At 37.0% G+C, this 17,204-nt stretch overlaps 1 protein-coding gene across 3 annotated transcripts in view; it reads right to left on the bottom strand.

Annotated features, from left to right (window-relative positions):
- The window catches only part of hapln1b (hyaluronan and proteoglycan link protein 1b), a 129,964-nt gene that overhangs the window by 73,531 nt on the left and 39,229 nt on the right, over positions 1-17,204 (bottom strand). For 2 of the 3 annotated variants that reach the window (XM_028804712.2, XM_028804713.2), the window contains exon 2: positions 11,465-11,578. In XM_028804712.2, coding sequence (XP_028660545.1) covers positions 11,465-11,558 — 94 coding nt within the window. In that variant the 5' untranslated portion in view covers positions 11,559-11,578. Of the gene's footprint in view, positions 1-11,464; positions 11,579-15,890; positions 16,177-17,204 lie in introns of those variants that run through there. The other variant, XM_028804710.2, reaches the window with a different exon arrangement.

The raw sequence follows: 17,204 nt of genomic DNA, 5'->3' as shown, positions 1-17,204 counted from the left end.
ACTTTAACCTTTCCGCAAAATATGTGACATGCAAAGAAAAGTGATGTAGTGTGTTATAAGGTGCCTTAGTCCCACCCACAATGAAACAATCAAAATTGAAATGTAAGAAAATATTCTAAAAGTACTGCCCTTTCTAAAAAAATTTTTCAGTCTCAGTTGCTATCAACTGTTATCCAATCTCTATTCTGCCATTTCAAGCATAAGAACTGGAGTGTATATGTCTCCCAGAACTCTTGCGATTTCTACATCCTGGTTTTCTACGGAGGTCATTATACCAGGACTCTCAGAGGTAAAATGGTCAAAGGGGTTGGTTATCTTTCTTCTGTTTCACTGCCCTTCCTGACATTTCATTAATGTTTAACAGGTTAACTTCTCTGCTTAGAGCATATCTGCCCTCAATAAGCTTACACTCATATGAGCATTTCACTAGTCGTTTTTCATTCCCTACTGTATTAACCAGTTTTTCTATGTCACTTACTACAAGCATGCCTGATGGAGCCGGATCTGTACGAGAGGTTAACATCTGTGGCTAGTTCAGCAAATATCTCTGCCCCTTTTTCTCTTTTATCTTTTTTCCCTGCAGTTATGATACCTAAAATGTGTGGCAAGAGATAATCAAGCTTCTATTCTGTTTGTGAGGGCCAAAATCCCAGGATTCGTTATTCTTCATTGCTGCATTATATGCATTGTACTTCTGGATGTGCATTAATTGGTTGTTAGCCCACAGGTCCTGCTCCTATAACTAAAGAGAAAATCAATCAGGGTCGCCGGGTATGTCACATTATGTGACTGGCTTTATAGGAGCACAGTAAGATGTAGTTCATGATTCACACCTTTAAAAACAAAAAAAAAAACAAAAAACTGAACATTAAATTCCTAGGCCATAAAAACCCCAAACAATGTTTGAGGCCATGGAGACACTGTAAAAATTTTCAAAATAAGTCTAAATCATGATAGGGTTAAATATTGCATTTCTTTAATTTAGAACTTTGTGTATTTTTTCTGCATTTGGTTCATTTGATTAAACATAATTAAGATTACTGTATTTTCTATCTTTTTTTTCTAATTAACTCATTTGATAAATTATTGTCAAGCTCTGCTTTTGTTGTGATTCCTTCTGCAACAAAGCACAAAAACTAGAGCTGGCATAAACGTACACACAAAATGTCAGTACCTGCTGACTTCCTACTGGATAGCAGCCTAGTCCTAAACTCAAACTCAACTCAGTCCAAGCTCAAAAAAAGGGGAGGGGGGTTTAACGTTTTTAAAATATCAAAAGTTCGAACTAGCCAAAAAAGTTGAGAAACAAACTGTGAAAACACTGGTCCCAGGACAACAAAGGTGAAGTTTTTGAATGTTTAAAGAAAAGGAATAACAAAAAGCAGGGCAAGAATAAAGGGAAAAAATAGGTTTTGCCTAAAAAAGGGAAGAAAAAATTATATTGGATGCACATGACTGGGGAAGAACCTAATGGGAACAAGTCAAGTCAAGTTCGGGAGCATGCACTGGTACAGTGCGATGCCTTGCTCACCACATGACAAAACAGCTAAGGATCATGGTTGGCAACCCCCCAGGCAGACATGCAGTCCAGTCCCACCCTTCAGAAATTACCTTCTATCTGCTGCAGCCAGGTGTTACATGGGCGACCCCTTGGCCTGGTCCAGCCACTAAGGTCCCCAACAATAAGAATCCTACGAGCTGAATCACCCTCAGGGAATCGCGCCACATGGCCATAATGCCATAACTGACGCTCACTCACGATGTAGGTAATATGCCCCATTCGGGACTCCACAAGCAACCGCTCATTTGACACAAAGTCAAACCAACGGTACCCAAGGATTCTCCGGAGAGACACAGTACGAAAGGAGTCCAGTCTTCATCTCAGGTCGCTGGATAGTGTCCATGTCTCGCAACCATATAGCAAGACAGGAAGCACCAGGACTCTAAAGACTCAGACCTTCCTCATTTTGTATAGATATTGGGAACTCTATGGGGAAAAAAGAGTGACCAAGATTAAAAGTCTGTGAGCAGACAACGAACAGTAAGTCTTGTTTATATAGAATACTATAGCTGGGAGAAAGACATGGTAGACTAGGAGAAAGTTGGAACAATCTCCGCAGGATTCCAGAATTAGCTATGAACTACTGGCACTGAGATGAATGAATTAAATTAATGAAAGCAATCTACCAACTGGAGCACATATATTTCAAAATATACTGTAACTAAGCAATCAATGAGGCAACATAACTGCAACATTAGGCATTGAATACACTAAGATTTAATTCAATGTCAAAATATAAGCATCTCCCAAATGGGCTTACATTAAAACGTGCGTCATCCTCTGTTTCTGAAAACCATCTGTGAACTGATCGATGACACTCTATGTTCTGTCCTGGCTCAATAATGAAGTTTCTATGGTTGGCTTTTCATCTGACAGACTCTGTGACACTATGCATTGTTGGTGGTGATATTTTGTTCCCTGCGTATATTGAAATGGGCCTAGTAAGAATCAGCCAGTGTTTAGGGGTGATTGTCAATTGCATCAAACTTCATGACTTCATTAGTCTATTTATTTCAGGGATCTTAATTAAATGTACATGTTTATAGTTAATGAGGCTGCTTGGGTAAGATTTTGCTGTCACTGTCACCTCTGGCAAACTGTTAGGAACAGTTGCACCTTTAGTAAGAAGCCTGTAGCAACACATAGATTTAAACAAACTCAGTTTTACTAATGAGGCTTTTCTGTAGCATGGCTCCAGGAATGTGTGGGCATTGTCTTGACAACTTTAGGACTAGACCCAATATTCCCAATAGACAGCACCTGCAAGGATTTAACTAATTAATTATAATGATATAAAACATCAAAAAACAAACTTTCTTTTTGTTAAAATTTACAAAATTTACAGGAAACCCAAGTTTCCTACCCTTTTAAAGTAAATCCATGCCACCATGCATTATCAATTTTTATATAACTTTATCTTGATTAACCTGGTTTAAAATAAATAAAGTTCAGCATAGCTAATGTCCCGAAACAAAGTCTTGAGCAATTGGGTGTAACAGAGTTATAGTGAAAGGCTGATGACTTCATCCAGCTCTGGGATCACACAGGCAGTTTGCCAATTATTACTAAGGTTATTCTAAACAAAAAAAGCTATTAAAAAGCTTATATACAATCATGTGTGTAGTTCTTTTATTAGTTTTACTATGTTTAAATGGGTGTTCAGATTTTAAGATCCTTTCTAGAAAGGAATTCAGAGCAGAGAGACCTGGATAATTTCCAGCATTTGTGAATTACTCACATGCAAGTAAAAGTAGTTCATGTACTGTGAAGCCTAAACTCTAAAAAGGAACTCAAATAAATACTTTGTAAGCAATGTTTTTCCTTTGCTCTTTCAATGTTTACCAAATGACTATTTTAATAATAAAGGAAGAATAAAAAAAAAGAAAATACTTACTTAGTAGCCAGCGGAGGTTTAGTAAATATAGTAAAAGAACTTTAATATGGACTCATCTATTCATAACACATTGTTTTATCAAGAGTGACCAAACCTAGTTCTAAAAGGCTATATTGCCCGTTATTTCTCTTCAGTGTTTTATTTTACCAGCAATTATAAAGAGCAATTTTCAGATAAAGGTCAGTATTGAATTTAAACCACCATTGACTCATTCATTAATGTTCAAAAACTAGCAGCACCATCATTCATATACATCTGGATTACTGCTTTGTTTTGGAAATATAAAATGAAAATGTATAAACTCTGGAGCAAACTTAAAGCATAAGTTGTGAATGCTGCATTCTATGATCTTGTGGGATTTTCTTTATGTATCAAACACACAATTCAATAAGCCCTCCATTATTTACTATTTTTAGTTATGTCTGCAAAGAACCTGTTTGTTAAGTGACTATGTATCATTTGAGTCATTTTGGTGTGTCTAGTCTGTTACATATTAGATAGACTCTAGTACTGCTGGTGCATTCAGATTTCAATTTAATAATATTTTGAAAAACTTGGGAGAAAACAGATTGAAAAGATATGTTGAGCTGAACAATCAAGCATATGCTGGCCTCGACAATCTTTTCTGCTCATCACTTTCTTTGAGATTTGAGATTTATAGTTTCTTAGAAGATCCAGAAAGCACAGTCAACAAATGCATTTTTTCACTTCTTTCCTGCAAGACTTAAAACATTAGTGGCGAGTCATAAAACTGAAACATAATCTTAACCACCTTTAAAGTTTAAGAAAATTACTCAGTTGTGGGTTTTTGCTTGTAAAAAGAAGTACTTAAAGGTAGCAGCAGTTATTAGTGTGACCACTATTAGTGTGCCTTACTATGTATGTATTACTGCTGGCAGCTCTAGAGACCTGATTTTTGCACCATAGTCCTATTTCTATAGAATTTGCACCTTCTCCTTGTGACAGATAGATTAGGTTGTCTGTCATATTTAAATAGTCCCAGGGAGAATGGCTGTGTCTGTACGTAAGAGCACCCTGCTCTCTCCTGGTTTCCCCATATACAGTGGCCCACTCTGACCTTGTAATTGACTAAAACAAATCAGAAAATATACAAATATATATTATGTGAACACATTATACAAAGCTTAGGGCACGGAAAAACTTATCTGACACCCCAGAATTAATTGTCAACATTGGCAATGAAAGTTGTGCATGAATAATGAAAAATGAATAAAATAATGAATAAAAATCATGGTGTTTTTTGTTGTCTGTTTTGGCATGAGCAAAATTCTCACGTAAATGAGCATGTAGCAAATACACTAGTCAGTCACAATATTGACCAAATCATTCTGATTGTCCTGTAACTTGGTGAACTGAAAGTTGTTTTCATAAGTTTGACCTATCAATATGCACATGTCAATGCAGAGATCTGAGTATACTATATGTATCTACTTAGTGGTACAGTAATTCAGTAATTCAGTAATTCAGTGTATGGCTCAGGTCATTGCCATCTATATAATTTGCTATTCAAAATACTGTAACCTGTCATGAAGTATGTTCTTTTCAATTACTTTCCACATAGTAGTGAAGTAAACTAAGTGGAAGGGATGAAGACTTAAGGAAATGAATACTTTAAGAAATTATTCATGAAGAGAAGGTAAATGAAGACATGATCAGTGAGAGCTGCTGCAGTGACAGTGAATTGTGTGAGAAAAAGCAGAATAATTCATTGGAAGGAATGGCTGTCCATCCAAAACACTGCCTGTGATGTTCAATGTGTGAAGTTCAAACTTAGACATCCTACAGAACAAATCTTAAGGTGAATCTTAGAAAAGGTACAACAGATATTGTTAACTATAATGGCATTATCATATAAACACACTCATTATAAAGTATTAAGAAATTATGACATTTCTGACGACTAATATGCAAAGAATTTCAGGAAAATGTGATGTTTATGTCTAAGAATGGTTATCCTTGCTAAACAAGGTATTGTGAATTTAGGTGTGTCAAAGAAAATCAACATCATTGTCCTATCAGTTAGTCATAACACCTCTTGAGGTATGGAATCCTTGACCCATGAGCACTCTTGCCTTGCCCACTCCACAAGTTTGAACTCAGATCTTTGGAACTGTCAGAAAGCAGTGCTCACCACTGCCTCCATCTACAATCTGCAAGTGTAAAATAGACAAGTAATGAATGTTGTTCTCTATTGAATATTAGATTTGGACTTCCTTAAGAAATGTTTAGATGTTGTGTATGGGCAATGGCTGTCTGGGCTGCCATGAGTACAGTGATCCCTCGCTATATCGCGCTTCGCCTTTCGCGGCTTCACTCCATCGCGGATTTTATATGTAAGCATATTTAAATATATATCGCGGATTTTTTGCTGGTTCGCGGATTTCTGCGGACAATGGGTCTTTTAATTTCTGGTACATGCTTCCTCAGTTGGTTTGCCCAGTTGATTTCATACAAGGGACGCTATTAGCAGATGGCTGAGAAGCTACCCAGCATACTTTTCTCTCTCTCTTGCGCTGACTTTCTCTGATCCTGACGTAGGGGGATTGAGCAGGGGGGCTGTTCGCACACCTAGACGATACGGACGCTAGTCTAAAAATGCTGAAAGATTATCTTCACGTTGCTATCTTTTGTGCAGCTGCTTCCTGAAACGACATGCTGCACGGTGCTTCGCATACTTAAAAGCTCGAAGGGCACGTATTGATTTTTGACTGCTTGTTTTTCTCTGTCTCTCTATCTCTCTCTCTCTCTCTCTCTGCTCCTGACGGAGGGGGTGTGAGCTGCCGCCTTCAACAGCTTTGTGCCGCGGTGCTTCGCATACTTAAATGCCAAACAGCCCTATTGATTTGTTTGCTCTTCTCTATCTCTCTGACATCTGCTCCTGACGGGCACTCCTTTGAAGAGGAAGATATGTTTGCATTCTTTTAATTGTGAGACGGAACTGTCATCTCTGTCTTGTCATGGAGCACAGTTTAAACTTTTGAAAAAGAGACAAATGTTTGTTTGCAGTGTTTGAATAACGTTCCTGTCTCTCTACAACCTCCTGTGTTTCTGCGCAAATCTGTGACCCAAGCATGACAATATAAAAATAACCATATAAACATATGGTTTCTACTTCGCGGATTTTCTTATTTCGCGGGTGGCTCTGGAACGCAACCCCCGCGATGGAGGAGGGATTACTGTAAAGCCATTTGCTTAATGATAATAAAAATAGTAACATCTCTGAATAACTGAGGGCTAAGAACACAAAGCTAAAAGTAAAGTGTTTTTGTTTTGCATATATGTTTACAAATCTTTTGCAAATGTAAATTGATAAAGCATTTATTTTAGATGTATTATTTTGTTTCAACTTATAGTAGGAAATGTACAAAATAAGAGGTCAGAGAGGTAAGTTTTACCTCTCAACACATAGTAAGGTGCATGGGTGAAGTCTAAAGCACAGTAAAACTCCTCAGCCAATGGCAAAATCTTTTGAAAAAACAGTTTAGGTCCTGTCTTATTTTAATTTAGTATTTTTAGTCAATCACAATCCTCGAGGGCTACAGTATCTGCTGGTTTTTATTACAGCTAGATTGCTCAATCAAAGATTGATGGATGATTTCATTGAACTCATAGAGGGAAACATCTTTCTAGAACAACATTCTGCACTTTTCACTTTTTCTTATTAAGCAATGTTGATTTTTGTATTTCTGAGGTAACCATGGATTTTGTCTTTTGTTATATTTTGTTACACGTCTTGAAAGAGGTTTCATATTTTAAGGTCTGATGAGCTGATCTCCAAGTTTAAGAAGCGTGTGCTTCTGAGTCCCAGTATATGCTTTTGTTCAATTGAACAAGCAAAAAAGAGAGTTTCTTGCATTTTTATTAGGTTTTTAGGCCATCAACAACAGAAAAATAGATGTTTCTACTATAAAGTAACGTTGCATTTTCCTGCAAGATTAATTTGATCTTTTTTATTCTCCTGATAAGTGGTTGTGGCAGTAATAGCAATAGTAAAAACATATCTTCTATACAGTATTACATCTCAAATTATTATTTTTATGTATTGCTTTGACAAATTAATAGTGCCTTTTTCCACCAAGTTATTCAATTAGCATCAGTACAAGGGTGGAATTAGTACCCTATGTTAGCATACTGTTTGTCTTCTGTAATTTAGCAGATTTACTACATATATAATAGAAAGATATGAATCCTGCTGATTACACCAGCAAGAACCTCTAGACCTATTCACAACCAGAAAAAGCAAAACTCAAAACTTTTATATTAAAAGAAGATCTTATAGTTAAAGGCTTAATCCAAATAGAACACACATAACAATTAATCTATCTACTTTAAGAACGTGCTTTTTTCCTGCTGGTAAATCTGCATAATCAATGATATATGTATTTTGCATATATGAGTACTCATAGAAAACCAATATGGACACAAAGTAAATGTATAACTTTCCACAGACAGTGACCATGCTTTAAGTTATCCCTGGTACTAACACGCATCAGCACTAATTAGTGGGTCACTATACTGTTTACTATAATAATAAAAATCAATAATAAAACTCTAACATTTCTTTATGTGACATAGTAGACTTAGAAGTCATTATAATATTTGCAAAAAATAGCTGCCCATTAGTTTGCTTTTAACTAAACACCATAATCCTCAAAGATCTGTTAGTCATTTGTATTTTACCCAGGTGCTGCTTCATTTTCAGCAAGAAGAGCTGCCTAAAGAACATCACAGGCCACTTTTACAGTCTGATGATTCTTGAATGGGTAAAAGTCATCAGTCATGTTTATTTTCACCATGACCCTCTCCACGGAGATGGATTGGACAGACTGTTCTGTCAAGATGATGCCATAAGCGAGGATGTAGACTCACTGATAAATCAACAGCTTCATCCAAGGAACTCCCATATCACCAGCATGCTCCAGTGCATCTTTGTCAAAACTGCAGATGCTTCTCAAATTTATTAATCAATCTCACAATCTACTTTTTACTCACTTGTGAATACTGCTATGTTCCATTTGAACTTAGAAGTTGGAATTTTCCGATTTCCAAGTAGGAAGTTTCAGCTGGAACACCCACACAAGACAGATTTACTACTTGGAAAGTAAAGTGAGTCTCACCAACCTCAACCTCAAAATCAAAGTAGGCTACACTGTGCATCAATTGAAGTGAAAGCTGTGATGTTATACTGTTTATTAGCATTAGCACTTCTGTCTATTTGTGTCTCATTAAATTAGTCATACTTTACATATAGCACTGCCCAACTTCTATCTGTGGGCAATTGTGTAATGTGTTGTTGTCAACTTGTTCAATAGTTGTCTGTATTCTGAAAGAGCATGCATAACAAACGTTTTCCTGGAAGCATCCATATTCGTTTTCTGAATGTTACACTAGAATTCAGTCAACTCAAGTGTGATGTCATTCCCAATGCTGATATTTGACTTTTGAGGTAAATGGAATGCAGCATAAGGTCCCATAGTAGTTGAACTGATCCATTTTGGGTGGTTTCTCACCCCTAAAGAGAGCAAACCATTCTTTTCCAAGAGATTATCAAGATCTCGGCTTTAGAGGTACTGATTCTCATCTCTGCTGCTAGGACAATTAGCTGTGAACTCTAGTGCATGCCAGAGATCACAGTCTAATACAGCAAGAAAACAAGATCATTTGCAAATAGTAGAGACAAATTCCTTAGGTCCTCAAAGTGTATACTCTCCAATCATTGCCTGTGCCTTGAAATTATGAAAATAATTTCTCCAATCATTGCCTGTGCCTTTTATTATGAAAATGACAACTGAGATCCAATATCCAAAGTTCTGTCCATCCCCTTTCATTCAAAAACAGCCCTTTGTCAATATATTTGTTTCTTTTTTGTCAAGGTGATGTCACTTTCTTTATGACCAATTATAGCCGTCCTTAAGGGCATCTACTTACTTTCCTCAGCAAATCTTCCCATTCCAAAGCAAGTTATATACTTTACATTTTTTTAAACTCGTGGGCAGGAATTATTTTTCCCTCTCTAGCCTGTGACTCCTTAGGGCATATTGCTATAAAGACCTCTATTAAGTTGAAGTCACTAACTTTATTTAAAATAGTACTCTTATTTAATCCCAGTCTCATAATGTACCCAATCATTTTGGCAAAATTTATTATTGAAACCATCTGTGTAACATTTAGTGATGTTAGAAAGCATAAGTAGAGTAAATAAAAATGTAAGCCTTTGTTCATAATTGACATTTCTCCAAAAAATTATTTGTAGAACCTGTGAACTTGTATATTAAAGTTACGCAACACTCTGCAACTGCACACAACTGGACAAGATTAATTTTTAAGGCAGCAGGCATACATTAATTGCCATTAAAGAAGTGCTACCCAGTCACCATTCGAGAAATAAATCTGATCCCCTTTCTCAAGGCACATGCAATAAATAAGCCAATGAGAGTAATGATAAGAAAAAAGACAAATAAGGTCATGCCTAGTATGGGCAGTAAGTACCTGGAAGTAGAGACGTACCAGAGTGGTCAAATTTAAACACAGAATCCCTGCTCTTTCTGGTCATGTATTGGATCTAAAGCCACAAGTTCACTTCAAGATGAGCAAACAGAAAGAACTCTGTCTCATGCGAGCATAGTAAGTGGGACTCTAGCCCTGATAACCTGGGAAGCTTCCTGCTAGGTAAAGCAAAAGCATGTAGGTTTAAAAGAGCAGCTGGACTCAATAAGCCTAAAATATGTTGGAGGAAACAACTGGACTGGAACTTTAGTAGAACCATTACATTTTAAAGGTTCTTACTGGGCATTGGTTTTTAATGATTTATTAAAGCAGAACCTGTGTGTCCATATGAGAAATATCCTATATGGCTGTCTGGGTGGATAGCGTGATAATGATTGTGACAGCACAGGACTATGGCCCAGGTCCAGCAAGTTTTGAGGATACCCCATTATGCAGCCTGTGTATAGTTTACTTTTTTTTTTTTAATTAGCAACTCTAGCCTCTTATCTGTTTAAAATTCTAGCTTGCACTCCAAGCAAGCTATTATTTCAGAAAAAGTCACCTATTCTAAGTTTCCTTCATTCAGCAGAATTGAAAGCAAGGCAGAATCCAGCCCTGACCAGGACACCAGAATTATAGTAAAGTGTATTTTGTTTTTGGAATAATCAGGGCTCTAGTTCCTGATGATCATATATTTGAAATAAAATAGCTTGAAAAATGGTTAAATAGATTAAAATAATCCATGTCATTTAAGATTGTTGTGTTTAGATATTCTGAAGGCATGACTTTGGTCAAGATATTAGAGTAATATCTGGGGATTTGCTACATTCAACAAGACATGTAAGTGTTGAGGGCTAAATCAGATTCTTGACAGTTTTCAGTATATGAAAAAGAAAAAAAAAACATTGACCATTCCTTTTCAAACCAATTCAAAACTAATTTAAGTCCATGGAGTGTAATTAAGACTGTTACCCGTCTTTCACTGAGAACATATAATCACAGTCACAAACAATCCAACCAGAGTAATTCAGAGGCATCAACTGGCTTGTGAACATGTAATAGGAGAAAAATCATAATCGATGCCAATCATAAGTCAAAAGAGAGAAGAAACTGTGAAGTGCTACTGACACTTATTTGCACCACTGTAGTCTCTAAAAAAAAGATACTAAAATTGAGCTCCATTATTTTTTGACATGCTGAAATGATTTTTTTTTTTTTGTTTTAATAAAGGCAGGGGATATGAAGGGTATGCTAGGACAAAAGTTAAAGATGACTGATGCATATAATGGAAAATAAAATAAATGCATTTAGATCCTGTGGAAACTAAAACTAAAACATCCTGTTCCACCTTTACTCAGTCAATTTACAAAACAAACCAACAACTTGTTTTACTCATCCATAACAGTGAGTCATTTTGAAGCAATTATGAAAACTTAACTCCTTGTGTAGCTGCCAATGATCCAGTAAAATCAAGTATCTTATAAGAGCAAAGAAATGCCTACCTGAAATGTAGATGGTTTTGTGATGATCCATGTCAGGATAATCAGCCACACAAAGTGAAACAAAAGCTAACAGAAGCACAGGGTTCATCTTCATAGCACCTTGGGTCCTTTTCACTGAAAAAGAGTTACCAATACGATAAAGTCACTGGTCAAAAAGATCTTTTAATATCTATTACAGCTTGTGAGCTGAACTACCTGCTTCTTGGTTAATTAAAAAACAGTTAAAATATTAACAATTATTAAATACATCCAAGGACATCCTTTGTTATGTCTTCAGTTGATAAGGAAGGAAAAGGCAACTCTCTGTCCATCTCTGTTATAGAGTATGTTGTTTACTCCAACTATCCAACCATTTTCTGGACCCTCATCTACTTTAGAGTCAGAGAGTGCTGGAGCCTCTCCTATCGGCACCAAATACAAAATTCAAGGCAGGTGCTAATCCAGGAAAGGATGCCAGGCTATTGCAAAACACATAAGCACACTCACACTGTGATGTTTTTCACTTGCCGAGCAACCTAGCATGGACATACAGTATCTAGGATGGGAGAGGAGCAAACCCACACAGACTTGGCAAGACTATGCAAACTCCACACAAAATGTGGGTTTAAACCCAATTTCCTGCAGCCAAGAGACAGCAGTGGTGACTATTATTCAGCAATTTTGTTCACTAGTAATACTACTTTAACAATAACCCATTTCCCATTTAACCCAGTATCCCTTCTTAGTACTCTGTAGTGCAGTCAATCTGATAATATCTAAAACATTTTGAATTAATAATAAATAATGAACACAAAGTGATTTACCTTGGTGTTAATGTTCTATTAAATATAAAAAATACTTTGGCTACAAATAATATTTTGTGGCATTCTGTTGTAATGTGCCTTGCATTAACTACTACAAAATGTTACAGGTTAATGTTCGTCTCATCTGTCCACAAGACCTTTCCCAGAATTCTGCAGGCTCTTTTTTTAAGTACTTCCAGGTGCACAGGTGAGAGACTTCTCTGAAAAGGTTGATACGTTTTTGGCCAGCGCGGGGGTGGATCCAGTCATCATTGACCATGATGGAACAGATGACATAACTACAAGATGTCTGTCAGTTCTGAAATCCAAATTTAAAGAGTTAGGTGCCAGGCTGAGGAACAGAACTGACAAGCTAGTCTTCTCTGAAGTTCTGCCTATGCCACTCCCCAGTCCAGGTAAGACTGAGGAGATTAGAAGGCTTAACCCGTTGCTCAGATCTTGGCATTGGGACTCCTCTTGGAATGCATAGGACCTGTTCCACAGCAACAGGTTACATGGTTGAAGTGCAGGGGCGGATTGGCCATTAGGGCATTTGGGCAATGCCTGGTGGGCTGCAGACTCTGGTCTGGTCATGGGCCGGCCATTTCATGAAATAAATTTTATGTACTGGTTACTGTTTGACATTAAAATAAATTTTCAAAACTACTAAACATTATCTGTCCAGTACTGAGATTTATATAGTCCTATATAATATACCGTATTACATCATCAAGTAATTGTAGTTGTCACTACACAATGTTGCAGCAAAAAATTTGGTCAAAACTGCCTTTTGCCGATTTCTGTTTCGATACCGCTACATTTCGGTTAGCAAATACATTATTGCAATTTATTTTATCTCAAATGTAGTATTTAAATTCTTCAGTACTAATAATTAGTTTAGATTATGTTTTAGGCATTTTATTGTTCTTTGGTCATCAATGTGAGCGATAATTAGTGGTTTTCAGCTGCGATTATTAGTATGATGAAATAAAGTTATAAAGCAGAGGATAGGAATTTTTCATATCAGGACAGAACATTTATAGTTTATCTTTAAGTTAATGGAACATTTCAATCATGTGAGGTTTTCATTATAACCTTGGTTATAATTTATTCCATTGTAAATATGCAGCTACTAGCCTACTAGGGTACTGGCACTTGGATATGACATTGACATTTAACATGTACTCTAATAATTTGTTAGCTGTATTACTAAATTTTTATTTTTCATTAAATTTTATTTCTAAGCATATCATCAAAAGTTGTGTCTAAACAACAGTGTACAAATTAAGTTTGGCAACAGTTTAGATAGACTTCATATAATCATCACAAAGTTTAAGAAAATTACAATGAATAATGGGCCGAGTGGGTCGACCTCATCACCTCACTCTTTGAAGGATGCCTGGGCCGGTTTTGTGACCCAGTCCGCTCCTGTTGAAGTGTTTAAAATTATGAATGGAATTAGCACTGTGGATCGAGACCACAGACACATTGAATAAGCTACCAGGTAGTGCAGTAAACAGTAGGACTTTAGGGACTTTCAAAACTAGACTTGATGTTATTTTAGAAGAAGTAAGTGGATAGGATTGGTGAGTTTTGTTGGATTGAATGGCCTTTTCTCATCTAGATTGTTCTAATGTTCTAATGATGAATAACAATTTACTGGTGTCATTAATTTACTTAAATGAACATACTAGCATAACATAAACATAATACTCTCAAACTTGGTCTCATGAGAGGGCTGTGGCCTAGCATGGCAGCACCCGTGTTAAATCAAGCTACAGTTCTGGACAGGACATACACTCATACCTACACACACACTCTCACACTGGGGTTAATTTGGAGTTCCCAGTTAAGATTGTCAAGAATCTTTGAGAATGTTGCATTAGGATTGGATTATCTGAAGTAATGGAGACATAGGCAGAACATGCAAACTCTAAAGACAATGAGAGGGTTTTGAACTAATATCCAGAAGGTTGGATCCATGCTAAATGCAGTGCCACCATTCATGTCTCCTGAAATCTAACTACCATTAGATAAAGATATACCCTAACTGTAAAGGAAGCACTACTCCTTATGTGGACAACACCTGGGTTGTCACCTGGCTAAAATTGATTTACAATATATCTCACTACAAGACATAAGCCACTAATCTGTCTTCAAAGCAAAGCAATGGATGAAGCAGTGGCATTGCACCACCCACTGAGCATTATTTGCAACTACCGTTTTGGTTTAGTTATCATCATGACCTTATTATTATCCAGTACTTAGAAGATTTGTTTTTCCACTATAGGTGAACCAGCAATTAAAACCAATAACACATTTACTTGACTTGAAGGGTTTGAGCTTTATTTTAGGTTGGTCGCACAAAACAAAGTAAGTAATACATATCCATGCTGATAAGGTGGTGAGTTGCTCTGGTCTATACAACCAGGCAGGAATCACTTCTGGCCTGGAAGTCACTCCATTACACATTCACTCACTACCAATCGGTTTGTTATCAAGATGCCTTCACCATTCAACAGTCCCAACAGAATGAGTCTAGTAGGTCCACACTGAGCCTACCAGAAGATATTATCAGCAGTCAGTCAAACTTTTACCTAAGCTTGGGCAATTAAAACATGCCAATAAACTTAACTTGCTTATCTTATCTTAGTATATGGAAGGCAATTGGAAATTGCAGAGATATCCGAAGCACACACACACACACACACACACGGGGTAAATGTGTGAATTCCACACAGACAGTGTTGAGGCTGGGATTTGGATCTAGCTTCTGCATCTCTGAAGCAGCCAGGCAAAAAACGAACATTAAGCATTAAAAACATTTTCGGGGTGCACTCGTAACCCAAACTCTTCCACAAATAAACCCATCAGTCTCTTCAACATCTACACTAAACAGGAGAGGCTGTGCCAATTCCCCCTGCTACGGCAACTCAATTAAAATAACCAATTAAAAAGCTGCCCCCCCCCCCCCTAAAATCCACAAATTAGCCCCATCATGCAGCTTGCTTTCTGCAGCCAGGTATTATGCTAATATAGTTCGGTTGAACTATTATCGAATAACTGAGCAAATATTTCATTTTATTTTAAACACTAGATATCATGACTAGTTATCATCTGCAGAAACTTTTTGACAGCATGATCTGTTTTAGTCTACAGAAACTGTTTGCACACTGAAGTCTTTCCACCCGATGTAGCCTTCACTCCTCTAGATGTCCTTCACTGTCAGCATCGTTATGCTTTATTACAAAATTAACACTTAGTGACTCCCTAGGAACACCTAACTCACGGAGTATTATTGATTTTTTATTCTGCACTTAGATCAAGACATCTCATTTTATAAAAAGTGAAAAATCCACATTAAATGTAGAAGAATACAATATAAATCATTAAAAAGTTCAAAAATTCATTATGGCAAAATGAAGAGATATTCCCTAGACCTCTTTGAGCCACACGTAAAAGAGGCAGAAAACAGCTGAATGCTTTCATGCATTAAAATACCCAGGAAGTAAATATCGATTCTGTCTGGCACTCAGTTTTTTAAAGCTGCACAAAACTTGCTGCATGTTTGCTCTAAATGACCCATAGCAGCAGCTAGGTCCTTGATGCAATTACAGTTTAGGAAATGGTAATATTAAACTTACCATCGTAAAAACAGGAGAGTTCTTGCACCTGAAAAGGGGACACCATCCACAAACCAGGTTGGAGTTGTGAGGGCTCACACTGCAGTCATGCTGATTGATTTTTCATTCATTTCTACCTAGAATGCTGACGCACTAAGTCCAAGCGCCAGGTACTCTTTCTGCAGTCAGCAGAACGGAGCGCTGCAGAACTGAATATGCCAGCCTCCGAATAGTAATTAAGTAGACACGGATCCAAAATAGATAAAAGAAGAGGCCCGGAAAAGAAGTGGTCCTTCCCCCAAAGGAGCTGAAAGTTATAGATAGCATTTACTATTTGAGCCAACTGAATTTTGAAGCATACCCCCCGCTCCCCCCCTCCCGGCCACCACCACAACCAGCCTTATCCCAGCAGAGGGCTTTGCTGTAGTATATTGCAGAGGATCAACTGAATGCAGCATCAGGAATCAGGCACAGCAGACTGCACAGAACGATTCAGAAAAGTAAAATGCCAAAATTTCATGGAGAGATGGCAAACATACACTTACTAGAATTTCATTTTCAGAAGCTACAACAGAAATTAGAAGTTAAAAGGCAGAGGCATACCATACAGTGATATACAGTATAGTTAGCACAGCAAAGCAGCTATGTGATCTACACAAATAAATTATTCGCTTATTGACAGACATTCTGAATGATAAAATAGTCATTTGCCTTTTTAATATGCTTCATGGTGAATTCCACTATGAAAGGCACTATATGTAAAACAGAATAATTTCTGCTTTAATGCCAATGAAACTCCTCATGTATGATAGGTTTAGCCACACAGGAAAAATTGGTGATCTTGCAGGGATTCAGCAGAATGTCTGTCACAGAAGGTGTGAGTGACCTTGAAGTTAATTACTTATTTATAATAAATTATTCCTTTTTCATGTCCAATACAAATTAAAAAAACAGGGTCCTTACTGATGATCAGTTAATCTCCATTCTATTTGAATTTGCATTTAAATGCAGTAACATACTGCACTATAGATAAAAAATATACAGTAAAAATTGCCCATTTGTCCTTGTCTTATACAATTTGCCGGGAATGTGTGTGCGTGTGCGTGTGTGTGTGTGTGTGTGTGTGTCGGCCAGGGGGTGGGGTCTCTACACTGCACTTTGAGCTACATGCTGAGCACTGCAGTTACTTCAGCAGCATTTCATGTGTTTCTTTATCTTACTACCCACTGCATCACTGCTTTCTCTTTTTAAATAAAAGTTTATTTACACATTATACATTGCTATAGTTTAATGTCTTAAAGCTGGGAAATTGCTGTTACTTTATAATGTAGTTTA

The sequence above is a fragment of the Erpetoichthys calabaricus genome, chromosome 7, assembly GCF_900747795.2.
Source record: "Erpetoichthys calabaricus chromosome 7, fErpCal1.3, whole genome shotgun sequence".
Lineage (NCBI taxonomy): Eukaryota > Metazoa > Chordata > Cladistia > Polypteriformes > Polypteridae > Erpetoichthys > Erpetoichthys calabaricus.
The sequence above is the reverse complement of the archived record's forward strand: the minus strand, read 5'-3'. Positions and strand labels throughout refer to the sequence as shown.